This window comes from Eurosta solidaginis, chromosome 4, assembly GCF_040869045.1.
Source record: "Eurosta solidaginis isolate ZX-2024a chromosome 4, ASM4086904v1, whole genome shotgun sequence".
Taxonomy (NCBI): domain Eukaryota; kingdom Metazoa; phylum Arthropoda; class Insecta; order Diptera; family Tephritidae; genus Eurosta; species Eurosta solidaginis.
The window spans coordinates 203,839,872-203,863,748 of record NC_090322.1 but is presented as its reverse complement, the minus strand read 5'-3'; the positions used below and the strand labels follow the sequence as shown (position 1 = coordinate 203,863,748).

At 37.0% G+C, this 23,877-nt stretch overlaps 2 protein-coding genes across 6 annotated transcripts in view; one reads left to right on the top strand and one right to left on the bottom strand.

Moving 5' to 3' along the window:
• Positions 1-23,877, bottom strand: part of Ubr1 (Ubr1 ubiquitin ligase) — a 157,549-nt gene that overhangs the window by 71,331 nt on the left and 62,341 nt on the right. Inside the window, exons 1-2 of one of the 3 annotated variants that reach the window (XM_067784603.1) lie at positions 16,749-16,830; positions 11,711-12,410 (exon numbers count right to left, since the gene is read on the bottom strand). In XM_067784603.1, the coding sequence (XP_067640704.1) occupies positions 11,711-11,885 (175 nt within the window). In that variant the 5' untranslated portion in view covers positions 11,886-12,410; positions 16,749-16,830. The other 2 variants (XM_067784602.1, XM_067784604.1) reach the window with 2 other exon arrangements.
• The window catches only part of LOC137250909 (fatty acid hydroxylase domain-containing protein 2), a 56,936-nt gene continuing 54,577 nt past the window's right edge, over positions 21,519-23,877 (top strand). For 2 of the 3 annotated variants that reach the window (XM_067784614.1, XM_067784611.1), the window contains exons 1-2: positions 21,519-21,774; positions 21,844-22,299. In XM_067784614.1, the coding sequence (XP_067640715.1) occupies positions 21,845-22,299 (455 nt within the window). In that variant the 5' untranslated portion in view covers positions 21,519-21,774; position 21,844. The remainder of the gene's footprint in view (positions 21,775-21,843; positions 22,300-23,877) is intronic. The other variant, XM_067784612.1, reaches the window with a different exon arrangement.

Genomic DNA, 23,877 nt, shown 5'->3' with positions numbered 1-23,877 from the left:
TCGCTCAAAATTTGCACACACACACAAACATCACTAATGGCCATATTACGGAAATCTTAGGGAAATTGAAGATAAATTTTTAAACAGACATAAAATGTTATAATTTTGGAATATATAGCATCTAGTACACCTTAATTGCAGTAAGTGAAAGAAAATGTTTGCTTATACTCAAGTATTTAATTATTTTTTCTGAATTTATTTTTAATATTGATGCAATGATTGAAGTTATATTAATCCAATGCAACTCTGCTCTTCCTACTGTTCTTCATTCCACTCTATTCGAATGTCTCTTTCACTGAATTCGAGTGTCCTCCACTCTATTCGCAACATAACCTCAATTTAAGCAGCCAAACTATATAGTAAACAATGGTAATCAGTAATCAGTATGATTCAAGCACGCTATTGGTGGTGAAGTGTTATTGTGAAGTACTTTTAAGTAGTCCAATAAAGACCATATTTGCATTATTGAATATTGGAGTTATTTATTCAACAGTTCAGTGATTCGAACGTAAGCAGAAGATTTGGAATAAGCGGAATTTCCCTAAATTCGTTACAATACTATAACTTAAAAATTTTTATATTTCACACCAAAAGCTGTGAAAAACGAAGTTTCGAAATAACTGACGATATGTAACTACATCCATGGATTTCTTAGTAGAATCAATGGAGCACTTGCAATTATTTACGTAGCACCGCAACACTTTCGTTTGCATAGGGTTTATGTAATAAGGTAAGAGATCGCATCCTGGTGGATGCTATTGAGGGTCGAACCGGTGTATCAGCGAAGGTAAAATGGCGAAACTAGTGTAACGATGGATCGGTGAATGGTTGAAGAAAATTGGTTAATAGAAATTGGTGACAACACTGCCTGCGGGGACGGATCGGTGGCTGATGTGCCGATGCCCCAAAAAACCGGCGTTTCGGTCAATGGCGTGCCGTTATAAAAACCAATGTTATTTGGTGGTATGAGCCGACAAGTACGAGAGCGACGGACCTACCACTGCTTTTTGCACCACAATCTAACATAATCGCATTACAGCAATTTGAAAATATTACGCAATTGCAGTAGGGGATTGTCTCCCACGTGAAAGGCAGTCAAAAATTACGTTTTTCAACCCCATTCTCAGAAAGTGTGTTTATATATATAATTGTGAGATAAATTTCACTCAGTGTAATATTGTTTTATTCAAAATGAATGCAAGTGTTGTGTGAGATCAAATTGCCATGTTCCAATGTTACCTAGCATTTCATAAACCACAAACATCACAGCCGCCATTGACAAAGGGCAGACTGTGGCAAAAAAAAACTGCAAGCATCAATTGTGTGGTCTGCGCGTAACGGTAATTAATCCATTAATATAACAGTTAGTATAAACATACATATTTATGTGAAATAATAGAATAATAAGTAATGGTAGTGCTTTTTGACAACGCAAATATCACAGTACGAAAAGCATGGACCCACGATAAGGGGTTGCGAACATCTAAGAACAAATTTGAGCGTTTGTATTTGCATATGTCTCCAGTATTTCTGCTGCATTCCTGTTGTTGTTGTTGTAGCGATAACCTAATATGACCACATTGCATCTTCTAGATCATTCCATCCCCCCCCCCCCCCCCCCCATCCTCTAGACCCATGAGGAGCTTAGGGTCGCCAGAGCCTCGGCCCTCGGGTAGGTGAGTCTGGCTGGAGAAGCTATAAACTGCGCTGGCAACCTGTGGAAAGTGCTGCGCCCTGTTACGCCAGACATACCTTCCCGCGGGTATATTCTAAGTACTACCACTACCCTTTACAAGGCACTACAGTGATTAGCTGGCCATTTATTTCGACACAGCAGCAGCCTCTTACCCAAGTTGGGAACCATCCGCATATACGCCAACCCTGTTGGCCGAAGTTGAGGTACGGATCCATGTAGCCTGTCCGCCCTGTGTTAAAAAGCGCTATGTCGCACGTTTTATTGTAAACAGATGCAGATCAAAATTTTCCTTATTGGAGATTTTGTGATATTCCAGGATAGGCTGGGTGGGATTATACTTCCATATATAGAATGCACATAGGGACAAAAACGCTCTGGATAGCTTTCTTTAAGTCTCATTTTTATAATGAAGCTGTTAGGTTAGATAAGGTTGAACTGGTCGGTCCATGAGACCTCAGATATACTGAATGAGTCCATAGTGTTTACAGAAATTTGCTCAACAATCAAACTGTCAAGCCCTATCAGAAACCAGGACCTATAAAATAGCTCCGTCCTTTTGGGGAATGCCAGAAGCTTTCTAGGACCTATGCTACTTGCTGCTTCTAGATCTAATAGCTGTGCCACTAGTAATTGCTGAAGTCTTATCCCGGCGAGCGCATAGCGCGGTAGGTATGTCTGTCGTTAGAGGCGACTAAAATACCAGATTCAAGGGTTGTGTAGCGCAACCTTTTCACGTTGCCAGCGCAATATATAGCTTCTCCAAACCCAATTGCCAACCTCACCTATCCTTGAGGAATCCTGTTTCATTAAGAGCCGAGGCTCTGGCGACCCCGAACTCCTCATGGATCTAGGGGGTGGGAGGGCGGAATGGCCTAGAAGGTCGCATGTGGTCATAAGAATCATTCCCGAGATGGTCGGGCTTGGTATTGGAACGTACCGGATCTGCATCCGGCAAAGGACCATCAACTCGATAACACTCCCCAAGACCTTCGGGGACTGTCCTTATCGCTACAACAAGCTTTTACCGCCTATCACGCCGAAGATCCTAGGTTCACGCCCTGGGCAAAACAACAATAAAAGTTTAGATACAATTTTTTCTAATCGGGGTCGCCTCTCTTGGCAAGCACTCCGAGTGTATTTCTGTCATGCAAAGCTTCCCAGTGCAAAATCATCTGCCTTGCAGGTGGCGTTCGGAGTCGGCATAAAACATGTAGGTTAGTCCAGCCAACTTGTAGGACAAATTTAAAAGGGCCACAACATACATTGGAAGAAAAGCTCGGCCCAAAATCTCTTCGGAGGTTATCCCGCCTTACATCATTTTTTTTTTAATTGCTGCATATTTTCACACGGCTACTACTTTCGCAAGAAAAACACTACAGCGATCTAGCAGCTTGCTGGATCTATTTATTTCCGTATCAGCGCAGTATACCGCAGACCCTACCCCATCCATTACAGTGGAACCCTCTGTGTACACTGTAATAATTTCGTCGGGGTTGTTTTCAGGGCTCCAGCTATCCAAACATTGAAAGCCTGCCTACCCCCTCTAATTTTTTTAGCAAGGCACTTTTTTGTGTGGCCGTCTACCTAACAAGGACACTATAGTATAGGATAGGCTTTACAATCGCAAACAAGAGATAGACCACATGTACATCCCAACATCGTTTTACATGCATAAAGTGCCGTCGATGCTTTCTTCACTCTCTCCCCAACGTTGAGTTTCCACTTGTGACGACTGCAACGTCATCTCCGTCCGCCGTAAGTTTGACGGGTCCTTATTGAAACGCCTGACCATCGTCTAAAGAAGAGGTTATAATACCGCGCCCTGCGGCGAATTAAGCGTCTTGCAATTACTATGTACTGAAGTCTCTCCTTACTTACTTACTTACTTATTTACTTACTAAATTTGCGCTTAACCGTTTAAACGATTATGGCCGTCCAACAAGGCGCACCAGTCGCTTCTTCGCTCTGCCAACTGGCGCCAATTGGTCACACCAAGGGAGTTTAAATCGTTCCCCACCTGGTCCTTCCAGCGGAGTGGGGGCCACCCTCTTCCTCTGCTTCCATAGGCGGGTTCCCTAAAAATACTCATCTTGGTCGAGTGTTTAGACATTGTTGAAAGCCCGATATTGTCTAAGCAGAATTCTAAGGCGTACTTCTCTCTCTAGTTTATAAAAGACCTATGCAGTGGCATGTCTACCGACTTTGGTGAAACCATGTTGTGTTTTGTGGAACGGCTTTTCATCCATATTGGATTTTCCCTAATTATTTTTGGAACATTTCATTTTTTCACTCAACACCAAAAAAATAATGGCGAAATTGGGCTTTACACAATATTTTTTTTTAGATGACACTTTATCTTATAACACTAATCTTATAACTTTAAACGAGCAATTCTTGTATATTCGTATATTTGTATGTTTGAATAGCCGAACGATCTCGGGAACGGCTTAACCGATTTAAATAAAATTTGGCACAGAGATAATGTATCACCTTCTAAGACTTTCCACCTAGTTGTTGCCACTCAGAATGTTTCACAAGGTTGCCACCTATTCGAAATTAAAAAAAATAGCATGAGATATGCCGATATGGGCATCAAAAGAAAGGCATTTCACTCCCCATTACAATAGGGGCATTTTTGAGTAGAGTTGCCATTTAAGGTTGCCACCTATTCGAAATTAAAAAAAATTGCATGAGATATGCCGACGTGGGTATCCAAAGAAAGGCATTTCATTCCGCATTACAATGGGGACATTTTTGAGTGGGGTTGACATTTAGGGTTGCCACCTATTCGAAATTTAAAAAAAATTGCTTGAGATATGCCGATATGGGTATCAAACGAAAGGTATTTCACTCCGCATTACAATAGGGACATTTTTGAGTAGGGTTGCCATTTAGGGTTACCACCTATTGGATTAAAAAAAAATTGAATGAGATATGCCGATATGTGTATCAAACGAAAGGTATTTCACAATAAGGACATTTTTGAGTAGGGTTCCCATTTAGTGTTGGGGTAGTTAGACGAAATAGTATTCTACTTACTCATATCAAATTAAAGCTTTAAAATAGAACATTAAATAATTGATGATTTAGCGACCTTTATATTCTAATATATGTTTTTTGCTGGTTCAAGGTCCAAATTAAAACACAAACGTTTCGTCTTTTTTGTCAATATATTTCGGTTACACTTCGGTAACCATCCTCAGGACACTATTAACAATATAAAAACATCACAATATAAAACAATGTACAATATAAAAAATTTTTGTAAACAAAAAATCACATATGTACATGATAAATATCCGATCCGTCTAATGTGTCTACTGTTGTCGCTTGCTCTCTAACAAATGCCTGTACAAATGTGCGCTGTGGTCTATGTCCGTTTTATAATTCATTCGTATGTTTGTAGGTACGTTGATTATGTGAAGCATTTCCAATGTAAAACGTTTCCCGTAGTGTTGTTCTTGTTCAAGTATAGTTGCTCTGTCAAAGTTAGGAGAATGCCCGGTGCTTTTACAGTGGAACATAAGGGCTGTTTTATGAAAGTTTGTGTTGTGGGACTGTTTGTAGTCAGACTTGTGTTGTGACAGTCTGGTTTTTAACTTTCCTTTTGTTGTACCCACATATATGCTATTACATGGCTCATCTGTTTTACCGTTACATGGAATTTTGTAAACAACGTTACTTTTTTCGGGTGTTGGAATTCTCTGTTTAGTTCTATTAAATATATTCTTTAAAGTATTAATTGGTTTATGAGCTATTCTCACTTTTCCTTTATTATAACAATCAGATCTCGCTACACGTTCTGACAATTCAGGTACATATGTTAATGATTTCAATATTTTCGCTCTTTCTGAGTTATTTTGATGGGTTTTTGTTGAAGATCGCCTTAATAGAGAATTTATAACCGATTTCGGAAAATCATTGTCTTTTAGTAATGATCTTATTTCTGTTTTTATCTCTTTGTGGTATATTTCGTCAGATGTTTGAAGCATTCGATGTATACAGGCCCTTGCTGTATTCATTATCATCGTTTTGGGGTGCTTTGAATTGAAGCTGATGATTCGTCCAGATGCGGTTGGCTTTTGATACCACTTTAATTTTAATTGATTTTGTCTTCTAATGATTATTGAATCCAGATAAGCTAATTTTCCGTTTTCTTCTAGCTCTATCGTGAACTTTATATGCTTGTCAAACGAATTTAGTGCGCTCAGTGTGTCTTGTACTTCATTTTCGTTAACTATGGCAAATAAGTCGTCAACATATTTTGTCAGTAGTCTTGGGGGACGTCGTAATCCTGTTATCGTTTTTTCTAAGAGTTCCTCCATTATGATATCCGCAATCACTGGGGATGTTGGTGATCCCATTGGTAGTCATTTTAGCTGCGTGTATACCACATCGTTAAATTTAAAATACCTATTTTCCTGAATACAAAATGTTACAATTTCCATAAATATTTGTTTTGGTATTTTGGTGTGTTCCTTTATCGTTGACCATTTATTTCGAATTACATCTAAGCATACCAATACAGCTGGCATTAGATGTAATTCGAAATAAATGGTCAACGATAAAGGAACACACCAAAATACCAAAACAAATATTTATGGAAATTATAACATTTTGTATTCAGGAAAATAGGTATTTTAAATTTAACGATGTGGTATACACGCAGCTAAAAGGACTACCAATGGGATCACCAACATCCCCAGTGATTGCGGATATCATAATGGAGGAACTCTTAGAAAAAACGATAACAGGATTACGACGTCCCCCAAGACTACTGACAAAATATGTTGACGACTTATTTGCCATAGTTAACGAAAATGAAGTACAAGACACACTGAGCGCACTAAATTCGTTTGACAAGCATATAAAGTTCACGATAGAGCTAGAAGAAAACGGAAAATTAGCTTATCTGGATTCAATAATCATTAGAAGACAAAATCAATTAAAATTAAAGTGGTATCAAAAGCCAACCGCATCTGGACGAATCATAAGCTTCAATTCAAAGCACCCCAAAACGATGATAATGAATACAGCAAGGGCCTGTATACATCGAATGCTACAAACATCTGACGAAATATACCACAAAGAGAAAAACAGAAATAAGATCATTACTAAAAGACAATGATTTTCCGAAATCGGTTATAAATTCTCTATTAAGGCGATCTTCAACAAAAACCCATCAAAATAACTCAGAAAGAGCGAAAATATTGAAATCATTAACATATGTACCTGAATTGTCAGAACGTGTAGCGAGATCTGATTGTTATAATAAAGGAAAAGTGAGAATAGCTCATAAACCAATTAATACTTTAAAGAATATATTTAATAGAACTAAACAGAGAATTCCAACACCCGAAAAAAGTAACGTTGTTTACAAAATTCCATGTAACGGTAAAACAGATGAGCCATGTAATAGCATATATGTGGGTACAACAAAAGGAAAGTTAAAAACCAGACTGTCACAACACAAGTCTGACTACAAACAGTCCCACAACACAAACTTTCATAAAACAGCCCTTATGTTCCACTGTAAAAGCACCGGGCATTCTCCTAACTTTGACAGAGCAACTATACTTGAACAAGAACAACACTACGGGAAACGTTTTACATTGGAAATGCTTCACATAATCAACGTACCTACAAACATACGAATGAATTATAAAACGGACATAGACCACAGCGCACATTTGTACAGGCATTTGTTAGAGAGCAAGCGACAACAGTAGACACATTAGACGGATCGGATATTTATCATGTATGTGATTTTTTGTTTACAAAAATTTTTTATATTGTACATTGTTTTATATTGTGATGTTTTTATATTGTTAATAGTGTCCTGAGGATGGTTACCGAAGTGTAACCGAAATATATTGACAAAAAAGACGAAACGTTTGTGTTTTAATTTGGACCTTGAGCCAGCAAAAAACATATAATAGAACATTAAAGTTAAAAATCTTCGTAAAAAAATCTTAGACATGATCCGACTTAATATTCTTAATTTCACACACGCTAATAAAATTGAAATGCAATATCAAGGCACCGTGGCAAATTCTAGCAAAATATATTTAAATGCATATTTTTGGCAAATATGGAATGAATAATTGCAATTTCTCACAGATTACTATTAGAAAGATTTCTCACCATAGCATAAAGGTATCTCACCATGGTAATTTGCTACCGTTGAGCACTAGAGGCGTATGTTCAATTTGAAAATGATATCTAATCATTTAACTACTTACAAACAGATGGCGCTTAGGGAAGTAAGTTGGCATTTAATTAAACTAATTAATAGTTATCATTCGTGAAATTTACAAGTTTTTGGAATGTAATAAAATTGTGAGACTTTCATAGTGTATAACTAAAAAAATGTTTGAAATTAATAATTCGGCGCATGAAGATACTCGGCCTAAATAACTTAGTTCTCGATTTCACTAATTGTCATACAATCCATTATACTATAGGCTGGAATTACCCATTTCAAATTTTACATTCCAGTTCATTTTGCGGTAAGTGTTTCATATGTTTTTGAAATCTATTTTTAAGGAAATCAAATATTGGCAAGTAAAAATATATAATATATGTACATATAAAACAAGTAAGGAAGGCTAAGTTCGGGTGTAACCGAACATTACATACTCAGTTGAGAGCTATGGAGACAAAATAAGGGAAAATCACCATGTAGGAAAATGAGCCTAGGATAACCCTGGAATGTGCTGTTTGTACGATATGGGTATCAAATGAAAGGTGTTAATGGGTTTTTTTAAAAGAGCGTTGGCCTCAGTTCTATAGGTGGACGCCTTTTCGAGATATCGCCATAAAGGTGCACCAGGGGTGCCTCTAGAATTTGTTTGTACGATATGGGTATCAAAAGAAAGGTGTTAATGAGTTTTTTAAAAGGGCGTTGGCCTCAGTTCTATAGGTGGACGCCTTTTCGGGATATCGTTATAAAGGTGGACCAGGGTTGACTCTAGAATGCGTTTGTTTGTAAGATATGAGTATCAAATGAAAGGTGTTAATGAGTATTTTAAAAGGGAGTGGACCTTAGTTCTATAGGCGGACGGCTTTTCGAGATATCGCCATAAAGGTGGACCAGGGGTGACTCTAGAATTTGTTTGTACGATATGGGTATCAAATGAAAGATGTTAATGAATATTTTAAAAGGGCGTGGGCCTTAGTTCTTTAGGTGGACGCCTTTTCGAGATATCGCCATAAAGGTGGACCAGGGGTGACTCTAGAATTTGTTTGTACGATATGGGTATCAAAAGAAAGGTCTTAATGAGTTTTTTAAAAGGGCGTTGGCCTCTGTTCTATAGGTGGACGCCTTTTCGAGATATCGCCATAAAGGTGGACCAGGGGTGACTCTAGAATTTGTTTGTACGATATGGGTATCAAAAGAAAGGTCTTAATGAGTTTTTTAAAAGGGCGTTGGCCTCTTTCTATAGGTGGACGCCTTTTCGAGATATCGCCATAAAGGTGGACCAGGGGTGACTCTAGAATTTGTTTGTACGATATGGGTATCAAATGAAAGGTGTTAATGAGTATTTTAAAAGGGAGTGGGTCTTAGTTCTATAGGCGGACGGCTTTTCGAGATATCGCCATAAAGGCGGACCAGGGGTGACTCTAGAATTTGTTTGTACGAAATGGGTATCAAATGAAAGGTGTTAATGAGTATTTTAAAAGGGAGCGGGCCTTAGCTCTATAGGTGGACGCCTTTTCGGGATATCGTTATAAAGGCGGACCAGGGGTGACTCTAGAATGCGTTTGCACAATATGGGTGTCAAACGAAAGGTGTTAATGAGTGTTTTAACAGGGAGCGGGCCTTAGTTCTATGGGTGGACGCCTTTACGAGATATTGCTATAAAGGTGGACCAGGGGTGACTCTAGAATTTGTTTGTACGATATGGGTATCAAATGAAAGGTGTTAATGAGTATTTTAAAAGGGAGTGGGCCTTAGTTCTATGGGTGGACGCCTTTTCGAGATATCGCCATAAAGGTGGACCAGGGGTGACTCTAGAATGCGTTTATACAATATGGGTATCAAACGAAAGGTGTTAATGAGTATTTTAAAAGGGAGTGGGCCTTAGTTCTATAGGTGGACGCCTTTTCGGGATATCGTTATAAAGGTGGACCAGGGTTGACCCTAGAATGCGTTTGTACATTATGAGTATCAAACGAAAGGTGATAATGAGTATTTTAAAAGGGAGTGGGCCTTAGTTCTACAGGTGGACGTCTTTTCGATATATCGCCATAAAGGTGGACCAGGGGTGACTCTATAATGTGTTTGTACAATATGGGTGTCAAATTAAAGGTATTAATAAGATTTTTAAAAGGGAGTTGTGGTAGTTGTATATGTCGACGGATATGTTCGACCAAAATGTGGACCAGGGTGATCCAGAACATCATCTGTCGGGTACCGCTAATTTATTTATATATGTAATACCACGAACAGTATACCTGCCATGATTACAAGGGCTTTCGATTTCGCCCTGCAGAACTTTTTCGTTTTCTTCTACTTAATATGGTAGGTGTCACACCCATTTTACAAAGTATTTTTCTAAAGTTATATTTTGCGTCAATAAACCAATGCAATTACAATGTTTCATCCCTTTTTTCGTATTTGGTATAGAATTATGGCATTTTTTTCATTTTTCGTAATTTCCGAAATCGAAAAAGTGGGTGTGGTCATAGTCGAATTTCTGCCATTTTTTATACCAATACAAAGTGTGTTCAGATAATTATGTGAACTGAGTTTAGTAAAGATATATCGATTTTTGCTCAAGTTATCGTGTTAACGGCCGAGCGGAAGGACAGACGATCTACTGTGTGTAAAAACTGGGCGTGGCTTCAACCGTTTTCGCCCTTTTTCACAGAAAACAGTTATCGTCCTAGAATCTAAGCGCCAACCAAATTTCACAAGGATTGGTAAATATTTGTTCGACTTATGGCATTAAATGTATCCTAGACAAATCAAATGAAAAAGGGCGGAGCCACGCCCATTTTGAAATTTTCTTTTGTTTTTGTATTTTGTTGCACCATATCATTACTGGAGTTGAATGTTGACATAATTTACTTATATAATGTAAAGAAATTAAATTTTTTGTAAAAATTTCACTTTAAAAAAAAAAATGTTTAAAGTGGGCGTGGTCGTTCTCCGATTTTGCTAAGTTTTATTAAGCATACATAAAGTAATACAAGTAACGTTCCTGCCAAATTTCATCATGATATCTTCAACGACTGCCAAATTACAGCTTCAAAACTTCTAAATTACCTTCTTTTAAAAGTGGGCGGTGCCACGCCCATTGTCCAAAATTTTACTTATTTCCTATTCTGCGTCATAAGTTCAACCCACCTACCAAGTTTCATCGCTTTATCCGTCTTTGGTAATGAATTATCGCACTTTTTCGATTTTTCGAAATTTTCGATATCGAAAAAGTGGGCGTGGTTATAGTCCGATATCGTTCATTTTGAATAGCGATCTGAGATGAGTGCCCAGGAACCTACATACCAAATTTCGTCAAGATACCTCAAAATTTACTCAAGTTATCGTGTTAACGGAACGGACGGACGGACGGACGGACATGGCTCAATCAAATTTTTTTTCGATACTGATGATTTTGATATATGGAAGTCTATATCTATCTCGATTCCTGTATACCTGTACAACCAACCGTTATCCAATCAAAGTTAAAGTACTCTGTGAGCTCTGCTCAACTGAGTATAAAAAGTAGAGTTTGATTAATGATGACATGTAGAACAAAGTATGTTATGCGGCATACTCGAAGATTGCCGAGCAAACTCGGTCGCCCTGGTACTTATTACTTTATGCAACGTGGCCGTATTGCGCACAGGTGAATCATAAAAAAAAAAATTAACTAATCTCGCTGTTTTTGCAGTGTGCTGAAAACTTCATTTTCGATTCTCCATGCAGTAAGTATTCGAACCCGGTGTGCACATATTCAAGTGTTTTTAGTATCGACTATGCTAAACTAAGTAACTACTTCTACTACTCACCTTGTTCTGATTCATATTGATAATGAAAATATTTTCTTGATTGTTTCCGAAAGAATTCAATAAAGTCATTTTTCTGAATTGTGCCTGCTTGATACTTTAGACGCCAATCTTTGAGTGGAGCATCAGCAATATGTGTTGGTGGTGCAACCACATCCTCCAAATCGAAGCGTTCCATATCTTCGGAGACGACGTTTATTCACAATGAAAGCTGATTTGTAGATTTTTGAAATTTTGCTCTCTTCAATAATGTTTCTTCTATTTTATTGAATTTTAACTTTGTTGTTTGTATTTTTGTTTTTAGTGTGGAAATTTATTTTTGCATATATTTTGATGTCTATTTGCTAGCCACGCTAACGGTTTAGTGAATATTTTCGTCTCTAATATATTTCTTCACTTATATTTTTAGTAAACTCTTTGTTTCGTTTCAATCTTTTCCGGTTAGGGTAGACGTTTTTGCATTGGTCATATATTTATGTAGCTGTGTAAAATACCTCTGATCATTTCAAAAGTAAACAAAATGTCTTGTCCGCTAGTGTTTTATACGTGAACTTTCGTTTTTATAAATATAATTCCTCCTTTGTTTTTGATTGTTTGTTATCGAGATTCGAAGAGTATACTAAATGTATATGTTCATAGAACGTGTATTTCGTTTGTTTATTTTACGCCTTTTGCTTGTGCTTTTCTTGTTGAATAATTGTATCTGGGAAATAATTTAAAAATATGTTTAGAAATGAATTTTAAATAGAAATAAAAATTTAGTAAGGAAATCCTGTTACAAATATGAATGTATCATACACATATTTAGAAGGCGAGGGTTTGGCGATCTCACGTTTTTCATGGAACAAGGAGCGAGAGGCGGGATGGTGAGCATAGTGCAACGTATAAAAGCCCAAAGGCTGCGCTGGCTGGGCCAAGTGATGCACAGGGTTCCGGCTCAAACATTTTTTCCAACGACAACCGTATTTAGAATCAGAAGACCTCTACTGGGTAGGAAAAGGCAGGTAAAAGTAGATCTGAACGTCATTTACGTTCCCAATTGGCGTAGTTATAGTGAAGCTTAGACACGCTACGCTATCGAGCAGATTTTTGAAATCAAATTACGACACCTATATCTATGTTCCACAGATGTGAAAAGGTTTCTTATTTGATCGGGTTATTCGTTTACGAAAACCAAATTTGAATTCCGATAAGCATCCTTTAGAACATGTTAAAGTTGTTTAATTAAAGCCAAAACAGTTCTCGAACTTATTTGGGAGAGCAGCCAGATTAGCCGTTGCTGGCATACGTATGAATCTGGGTAATTTCAAGGCTTAGAAAAGACTGCCGTCGGAATACATTTCTTCAAAAGAAATTTTTTGAAAACAAGCAAGGAAGGCTAAGTTCGGGTGTAACCGAACATTACATACTCAGCTGCCAAATTAAGCTTGCAAAACTTTTAAATTATCTTCTTTTAAAAGTGGGCGGTGCCACGCCCCTTCTCCAAAATTTTACTAATTTTCTTTTCTGCGTCATAAGGTCAATCCACCTACCAAGTATCATCGCTTTATCCGTCTTTGATAATGAATTATCGCACTTTTACGGGTTTTCTAAATTTTCGATATCAAAAAAGATGGCGTGGTTATATAGTCCGATTTCGTTCATTTAAAATATCGGTCTGAGATGAGTGCCCAGGAACTTACATACCAAGACCCCTCAAAATTTACTCAAGTTATCGTGTTTACGGACAGACGGACGGACGGACGGACAAATGAATTTCTTTTTTCGCCCAAATCATTTTGATATATGTACAGAGGTCTATATCTATCTCGATTAGTTTATGCCGTTATGGGGTACAGTTATGCGAACAAAATTAATACACTCTGTGAGCCCATTTGCAACAAGGTAGGCGAGGTTAACATCAGGTGATCACAGATAACTTCCCATCAGTTGTTTTTCGGTAACAAGCACCTTTAAGGACCATCTCGGGAACGATTTAGTATGAAATCTTCAATGCAATACCCTAGATCCATGAGGAACTTGGGTCGGCAGAGCCTCGACTGTTAAAGTAACAGGATTCACCACGCGTAGGTGAGGTTGACGGAAGCAGGGTTGGAGAAGCTATATTTTGCGTTGGCAACACCTTGAAAGGGTTGCGCTACACAACCTCTTAAATCAATTTGGTATTTTAGTCGATGTTGGTGGTTCTCTGCCGGATATATGTAGATCTGGTACGTTCCGCTAACAAAGCACCATTAAGCTACTATCCGGGATTCAAGGGGTTGTGTAGCGCAACATATAGCTTCTCCAACCCAATTGTCAACCTCACCTTCGAGCGGCGAATCCCGTTTCACTAACAGACTAGGCTCTGGCGACCCCAAGCTCCTCATGGAACTTGGGGGTGGGGAGGGAGGGATGGCCTGAAGGTTCAATGTGGCCTTATAAATCGTTCCCGAGATGGTCGGGCCAGCACCTTAATGGTGCTGTGTTACCGGAGCGTATCGGATCTGTATCCGAGAAAGGACCATCACATCGATAACAATCCCCAAAGCCTTCGGGGAGTAACCTAATCACTACAACAACAACAACAACAAGCTACTATCCCGACCATCTCGGACCGCATTAAACCTTCTACGCCTATTCCCGAAGACTTCTGTCTACAATGGGCACCTCAAAATTCCGTAAGATTCTGAGCACAACGGCTATTGCATTACATAGTTGCATTACGGGATTTCCTATGAACTTTCTAATTAGTTTCTAAGCCCTTTCATGTTTCCGACCTTTAACTCAGATATTTTGGAGTTGTTGTTGTTGTTGTAGCGAAAGGGACACTCCCCGGAGGTTTTGGAGAGTAGAATCGATGTTGATGGCCCTTTGCCGGATGCGGTAACAAGCACCATTAGGTATTAGCCCGACCATCTCGGAAACGATTTAGTATGCCCACATGAAACCTTCTAGGCCATCCCGCTCTCCCACCCCCTAGATCCATAAAAACGGATAAGTGAGGTTGACAATTCGGTTGGGGAAGCTATAAATTGTGCTGGCAATTATTGCTAGTTGCGCTACACAACCCCTTGAATCAATTTGCTATTTTAGTTGCCTCTTACGGCAGGCGTCCTAACACGCATGGGGATTTTGAAGTCTTAGTGCAGTGAGTATTGCCTCTTTCTTTAATAGAATAAGGAAGGGAGGTATTATCATTATCGCACCCGCTATGCCAAGTTGATGCACTTTTCTTAATTTTGTTGCCGTTCTTTGCGAGGAACATTTGACGGCCGCTCTAACTAACTCTTGACTTCCGAAAATTGTTACGACTTTGGCGCAACGCGAAAAACAACTTATTACTTGTCAAGTTTTGTAAAATTGTCTAAATCTACTAGTCCTAAGATCTGACTATGCCGCTACAGCATTTTGATGAGTTTTAAGACAGTTGATCTTGGTGGAAATTTATGAATGGACTTTACCGGTGAGTAAAGTGCTGCTACAGAAGCAGCCGCTACTATAGAGAAGTATTCATTGTTTTCACCTCTTTTGCTTACTCTTTAATTTTGTTATACAAAAGAATAGTGTATTAAACTGCGCAGTTGAAGGAATTCACAATGATGCCTACCGTGACGTACAACTTATGTCCATATGTACACCTGTGCATACAAACGCACAGATGCATGGATATATTTTTTTGTTTCCTATTTAGATAATGCACGTAACAGAAAGCTGTATGTGTGTAGCTGAAATTCAGTGCCTGAAAAATGCTAATAAAGTATGTAAATAATAACTAATCTTTGGCACATTCAATAAATTTCGGCAGTGCCGCAGTAGCAGCTTCAATGGCTGAAGGTCGTAAAGATAAGATGGTTGTTATCTGTGCTGCAGGATAAAAATAACAAAAGGGGTGCGATTCATTTGGCAAGAGCGTGTTATCGTGAAGAGGCAAATAAGCAAATTTTGTATTTAGGAAAAGATTTGCACTAAAGTATATACTAATACAATTTTCAATTTCCGCTTTCGGATTCATGATCCTGGGTGGTCCAAAGCGCGTCTTTTGACACCTCTCCTGATTATTTTGGACGCGTTTTAGCAGTTGTGATAAAGTACAGAATTACTATACTAATTTGCAGACGTCTCTGACTCCTTACGCCTTATGAATTTCGTTGCATTGCATTTCGTCACATCTCTTTATGTAAAAATGAAATTCCACGTAGTTGCAGCAGAGTTGCCAGTAAAATTGCATGCATTTACCCCTCATACAAAAATAATATTAATCGAATAGGTACACATCATTTATGCATGACTTCCATTTTTTGCAAATGTTTTTTATTTTTTATGCACCGTTTGCGTAAATTATGAAATCAGAGAAATTGGTTATTTTTCGTTTTCTTTTACAACTGCTGCATCATATTTCAATTCTAATACTCAAATTAAGCTCACTGCTTCGACCGTGGGCTACTGATTTAAAATGCAACCAGAAATAATATATTTTAATATTTTATCTTCATTCAATACATATGTTTATACGTACAATTTTTTTCATATATTTCGCCTTAAATAGGCTTTACAAATTGTACATCCCATATGAATATTGAATAGCTGTTAATTTGTTTTATTCAATTGCACATTTTTAAACACCATCAAGTTAAACTTGAACAACGTATCTTGCGACGAAAATGAAAATTTTCCTCCCGATTTCTTTACTAACTTTCGTGTAATCGCACTACAAATTTTTTAATTCCTTTTCTTCCTTAATACTCAAAATTATTTTTGTCTATCTGTTCTCCTCTTTTCTATTTTGTTTTTTATTTATTTTACTTCTTTGCTTTTGTTGCTTATCTTTTTTGCTCATTTACTCCCTTTCTCGCTCTGACACACACACGCGAAACTATGCAAATAACTGTGCTTTTTGTCGTGTTTTGTTATTGTTTTCATTAGCGCAGAAGTGCAAGTGAAATAAACGCTTCAAAACCAACCATTATTTGAACGAAATGACTATAAAATCGGTACAATTATCGCAACAATTGTGTTAAGGCAATTATGTTATTTTTTATATAATAAAAATTTCCTCTACCTGTCAATTTTACACGTGAACACTGACTGAACAGCTGTCAGAAAAGCAAGTGTTGGTAGGCTAATTCTTCTTTCAAATTACGAGCTTTGGAGATGTGAAAGAGATGAAAGTTGAAACGGTGAAATCAGTGTTGCATTTGATGTGTGATGCCAGATGTGTTCTGATTTCCTGTTATCATCAAGATTTTTGAAATGAGCTTTTAAGATGCCGACCGAATCTCGAATGTTTGCCTGGGGCCCTATTCCCTATCTTGGAGTTTTAAGGGCCAATAAATGGTGACTTATAATCATATAACCATAACCAGATAAAACAGCTGATCGAACCTACCTTATGGAAATCAATGTAATTGATTAATCGTGCCATACCATAACGCTAACGGAACCAAATGGTTTTTGGATTCATTGTTTTGGATACGTTATGACTAAGAGACTTATTTTTTGTGGAATATGTTTGTAATTTTTTGCGTTTTCTTCATTTTTATGAAATTTTCACGATTTTTAAGTTAAGGCACCATATGGAGATGGTTATGGATATGGGTATGGTTACGACTATGGCGTTAGGGTCAAGGAATTTTAATTTGGCTTTAAGGAACTTTAATTAGCCTTTTAGTGTACACAAGAAATTGTGTAAACTTGGAAATTCTGATTCTGTAAAGCAAAACTGTGAACATGGTTCAACTATATGGTTGGCTCATCTGTACAATAACAAAATATGTCTGTTCAAATTATCAAAATCTGTGTATTGGTGTTGGTGCGAATGGTATGGAACGTAAACATAAAATTTAGCAGTTTTTGTATGTGTAAGAAAATGTTGCGAATGTGTTGGTTTCTTTTTGAGTATGCCATCTCCTTTTGACAATCCCATCGACCATGCAATGAAATAAATAAAATCAGCTGATGAGATGAGCCAACCATATAATTGAACCATGACTGTGAACAAGAAAACTCACTGATAAAAACTTCGTGAGTTTTCTGGACACCCAGTGTACACTATTGTGACATTCAAAACTCATACGCACTGTTACAGAATAACATTTTTCTTTTCATGGCGTTTGATAAACATTTTCTCACTGACATATGACTTTTACATTTAGCACACATTCAAAAAAACAATGTGCACAATACTTTACAAAATCGCATGCAAATTTAAAGTGTACAATTTGTGTGCAAATCAGTTTTCAGTGTACATATTGCAGTTTTTCACAGTGAGAGAATTCCAACCCTGTTTATAATATATCGATAACTAAGTAATCGGTGGTACTCCGTTAAGAAATTATTTAATTTTATTTTCCATTATTATACTCAGCTAAGCAGAGCTCACAGAGTATATTAACTTTGTTAGCATAACGGTACCCCGTAACGGCATAAACTAATCGAGATAGATATAGACTTCTATATATCAAAATGATCTGGGCGAAAAAAGAAATTCAATTAGCCATGTCCGTCCGTCCGTGTCGGGCTGTTCGTAAACACGATAACTTGAGTAAATTTTGAAAATTTCGAAAAACCGAAAAAGTGCGATGATTCATTACCAAAGACGGATAAAGCGATTAAATGTGGTGGTGGGTTGACCTTATGCTGCAAAATAGGAAATTAGTAAAATTTTGGACAACGGGCGTGGCACCGCCCACTTTTAAAAGAAGGTAATTTAAAAGTTACAATGATGAAGTTTGGCAGGAACGTTACTCCTATTACTATATGTGCGCTAAACAAAAATTTTGCAAAATCGGATAAAAATAAAAATTTTTTTAATCAAATTTTAACAAAAAATTGAATATGTTTACAGTATATAAGTAAATTATGTCAACATTCATTTCTAGTAATGATATGGTGCAACGAAACACAAAAATAAAAGAAATGTTCCAAATGGGCGTGGCTCCGCCCTTTTCATTTAATTTGTGTAGAATACTTTAATGCCATCAGTCGAACAAAAATTTACCAATCCTTGTAAAATTTGGTAAGGGCATAGCTTCTATGACGATAACTGTTTTATGTGAAAATGGGCGAAATCGGTTGAAGTCACGCCCAGTTTTTATACACAGTCGACCGTATGTCCTTCCGCTGGCCGTTAACACGATAACTTGAGCAAAAATCGATATATCTTTACTAAACTTAGTTCACGTACTTATCTGAACTCACTTTATAGTAGTAATAGAAATGGGCGAAATCCGACCATGACCACGCCCACTTTTCCATATCGAAAATTTCGAAAATGCCATAATTCTATACCAAACACGAAAAAAGGGATGAAAAATGGTATTTGGATTGGTTTTTTTACGCAAAATATAACTTTAGCAAAAAACTTTGTAAAATGGGTGTGACACCTACCATATTAAGTAGAAGAAAATGAAAAAGTTCTGCAGGGCGAAATCAAGGGCCGTTGGAGTCATGGCAGGAATACTGTTCGTGGTATTACATATATGTATAAATAAATTAGCGGTACTACAGATGATGTTTTGGTTCACACTGGTCCACATTTTGGTCGATATCTCGAAAACGCCTACACATATACAACTTAGGGCTACTCCCTTTTAAAATACTCATTAACACCTTTCATCTGATACCCATATTGTACAAACACATAATAGAATCTCTCCTGGACCACCTTTATGGCGATATTTCGAAAAGGCGTCCACCTATTGAACTAAGGCCCACTCCCTTTTAAAATACTCATTAACACCTTTCATTTGATACCCATATCGTACAAACACATTATAGAGTCACACCTAGTCCACCTTTATGATGATATCCCGAAAAGGCGTCCACCTATTTAACTAAGGCCCACTCCCTTTTAAAATACTCATTAACACCTTTCATTTGATACCCATATCGTACAAACATATTATAGAGTCACCCCTGGTCCACCTTTATGGCAATTTCACGAAAAAGCGTCCACATTAGAACCATGGCTCTTTAATACCTTCCATTTGATACCCATCTCCTACAAACACATTCCAGGGTTACCCTAGGTTAATTTTCCTACATGGTTATTTTCCCTTATTTTGTCTCGAAAGCTCTCAGCTGAGTATGTAATGTTCGGGTACACCTGAACTTAGCCTTCCTTACTTGTTTTTTATTTTATTTTATTTTATTCAAGTTTAATTTATTTAATTTTATTTTATTTTAAATCACTTTATTATATTTTATATTAGGGGGACTCATGTAACCGTATAAATGCCTTATAAAGTGTGTAAACGTATAAATTTATCTAGTGCGTAAACGAGCTGTCAAATTTTGTATGAAAAATCATTTACACAATTTGTAAAAATTTACGCGCATATTTCATTGTGTAAACGCGGTAAACTCAAAGGAATGCAACCTTGCAGACATTACAGCAAATCTCCAATATCAGCAAGTAAAGGCGTTTTAGTTTTGATTTTTCACTTGATCTTGGCATTTTTTAATTTGTATAACAATCAAAAAAATTTTGTTTGGCAATAATACAGCTGATAAACAATCAAGTTTATTAAGAGTCTTACTAGGTGCGTTCATATAACAGCGTGTGTAAATGGATATAATTTTACACCTTATAAGTTTATATGCTTTCATGAGTCCCCCTATTATATATCCACATATCCTAACAAAAAAGGCATACCTTAAAAGTTTTGTAAAGGACGTATTTCAGACATTCTGTTAATAAGGTCATGTCCATGGTTCAATTATATAATTGAATTATATATATGAGTAATTATAATTGAACCATGGTCATTTCTGAGCGAAGTCGTTAATAAAATCGTATCTCAGAGCGGGGTTAGCGCTAATATACCTTTTTTTGGCTGAAATAAGTGTCATATTGAACAACCTTGCCTTGATTCGGATCACAACTAGGAACGACAGTATTCAGGGGCTTCATTGGCAGAAACATACAAGATCCATCTCGACTTTCTACACTGTAATACATATCGTTAGTTTTATGCACAAAGGTCCTGACCAACAAATGTCAAATATAACAGAAGAGCCAAAAAACATTTTATTTTTACATTGACATCATATAGGAATGGATTTGGAAAATTTGCATAACTCTGTTGTTATTAGTTTAATTTAATATATTTTAATTATTTTAATTTATTGTAATATATCGTACCAAAATCTGGACAAACACAATTTAGACAAACCTGTTGGTTAGGGCCTTCGTGAATGAAACTAACGATATGTGAAAGCCACTATACATATTGTGGACAAATTTAGGGAAATTCCACTTATTCCAAACCTTCTGCTAACGTTCGAATCGCTAAATTGTTGAATAAATAACTCCAATATTCAGTAATTCAAAATAGTCTTTATTAGACTACTTTAAGAGTACTTCACAATAACACTTATACTTCACAACTAATTGCGTGTTTAAATCAAACTGAATACTGACTACTCAGCTTGCTCTGCTTTTATACTCTCTGTTGCCTTGTCTAGACGTTTCTCCTTCTAGAATTTTTTACTTGGTTACCAGTATTTGTAGTTTATAGTCTCTCGCATAGGCATATGCGTGTGTATATGTGAGTATTACTTCGGCTGATGATTACATGTGTTTATGAGTATCTCTCCGTTGCCTTGTATGTATGTGTGAAGATGAGTTTGATTTGTTTACGTACTGCTTAGTATCGGCTTAGTGATTGTAGTATCGCTTAGTAATACTAATGTTCGTCACAATATGTATATGTATGTAAATACTTGCTTCAATGAAAGCTTTGGAAATCAGTTATTGTCAAGTCAACAAATGTAAACAAAGGATAACGACTGAGTTGTTTGTGTTCAATTCGTATCCTTTGTGCATAACTCGTGATAGACATTGTAAATTTTGTCGTCTTTTCCTTTAAATAAGTAAATTACAAGAATTTTATGCGGAATAATTGAAATTTAAAAGATTTGCTAGAAAGTGAAAAACAAATTTGCGAAAGTAATCGTGAGAACATATATAGACCAAACAAAAGCCAACGGATGTGGGCAATCGATTTTTAAAATTACGGGTTCATTGGCAAAATTATCGATTTAAGGACGTGAGTTAAGCCTAATTATAGCATTGTAGTAGCTTGGTATAAAATTCATTTGGATCGAATAATAATACATAATAATTAAAATGTATTTATTTATTTATTATTAAGTATGGCCTCCGAAAAAACTTCAAATGTGAACAATATAACAACAACATCAAATACAACTACCACAACAACTTATATGAATATCACAAATACAATAACAAAAACACCTACGGACTTATACGCCTCGTATCCAACTCTAGCTGGAATTGTAGGTGGCAGTGATTGTGGTCAAGTGAATAATGATAATGGCGCGACCAATGCCGGTGGTGTCACCGCAAACAATGAAGAGGCGGAAAAGCATACCGCACATATTGATTTTGATGCTAGGAACGATAGTATTGCTTTGATAGCCGGTGATGAAACAGACTACATGCCACCTTCATCACCGTTATCTACAATTGGTTATGGTCCACCAACGGAACAGCAAAAGCCCCGTTGGTTATCATCATTACACAGTGTAATATTTATTATTACCTGCGCTCTCGCGGTGTTTATTGTTTTTCGTAATGTTTTAACTTGGTAAGTATTATCTTTTGCTGAGTTCTTAAACTTTTTATTTTAAAATGTTTAAATTTATCTTCAGTATAATTGAACTTGATTGATCTTTAATTTTTGCTCTCTACCTTTCAAGTTGATGTTTACTTCATATAAGCGTAATAGATGTGGTTCTTTTTCATTGCTCAAAAATCAAATTTTTCAAAATCGATAATTTTACCATACATCGTAGTTTGTAATTAGGCATCGAATCCCGAAAACCTTGTGCAATCCCGAGAGATCGGGATTTGAAAATGGCAGTCCCGGGGTCTCGAGATTACTCGGGAGACTACTGCCTTTGAATTTCGATTCAAAAATAAAAATGTAACGTATACAGATATGACCCCTTTAACAAAAAACGTTTATTAGAAAAATGTCTGTTTTCTTTTAAATCGGAACGTTGAAAATTGTATCGTCTAAAGAATGCTGTACTTTACCAAGAAAAGAGGATTTGCTGTGGTTTGAAATTGAAACTTATAAAAATTTACCAAATAAAGCTATTTAAATTTGCACTCCCGAAAACGCGGGATTTTTTTTACATGTAAACCTGGGATTTGGGGATTGAAAAATGTCCCGGGAGGCCCAACTCGATGCCTTAGTTTGCAATAACCTGGAAAAATCTGCATGTCTAGAGATGGTTCATAATTAAGCGCGGTAACCAGATCACAAGAAAACGCTCCGTGGGTAATAAATAAATAAATGTAAGGCGCGATAACCTCCGAAGAGATCTAAGGCCGAGCTTCTCTTCCAATTTTCGTAGTGCTCCTCTTGATTTTCCCTACAAATTGGCCGGACGGGACCAACATGTTTTATGCCGACTCCGAACGGCATCTGCAAGGCAGATGAGTTTTCACTGAGAGCTTTTCATGGTAGAAATACACTCGGAGCGCTTGCCAAACACTGCCGAGGGGCGACTCCGCTTAGAAAAATTTTCTTCTAATTGAAAAACCTTATTTCTAAAATGTTGATGTTGCTTTGCCCGGGGTGCGAGCCCAGGGCATACGGTGTGGCAGGCGGAGCACGCTGGCATCACACCACGGTGGCCGCAAACGTGGTAATAATCAGGGAAAATACAAATTTTTAAATAAAAACTTCAATTTGTTCTTACAAGAAAAAAATTAAAAACAAAAATGTTTGATGCTTGCGTGATAGACATAAATTATTTAAATTACAATAGCCGATATTTTTTTTTGCACGCAAGTGGAAATAAAACTCTTGGTAGATTAGCGAGCTGAACAGAAAGCAACAACACAGAGTACGATAAGCAGCTTAAATAAGCACCAATTACCTGATTTACTTCAACCACCTGTATGGTTCCGCCATGAAGAAACTGTTTAGCTAGTTGAAGCGTTTTTTTGAAGATCGCTTGCAAGAAAAATCAACTTATAGCTCAGCTCAGTAGAGAGTAGTTATTAGAGCCATAATAGCCGTGTTTTTTTTTATACTCGCGTATACGTTTACGTTTGCGCGTGAAAAAAAACGCCTATCCGCGCTTAGATAATGCTTAGGAGACCCATTTAGCGGCAATGGTTAAATAACTAGCTACAGCCACAGGGTGTACCG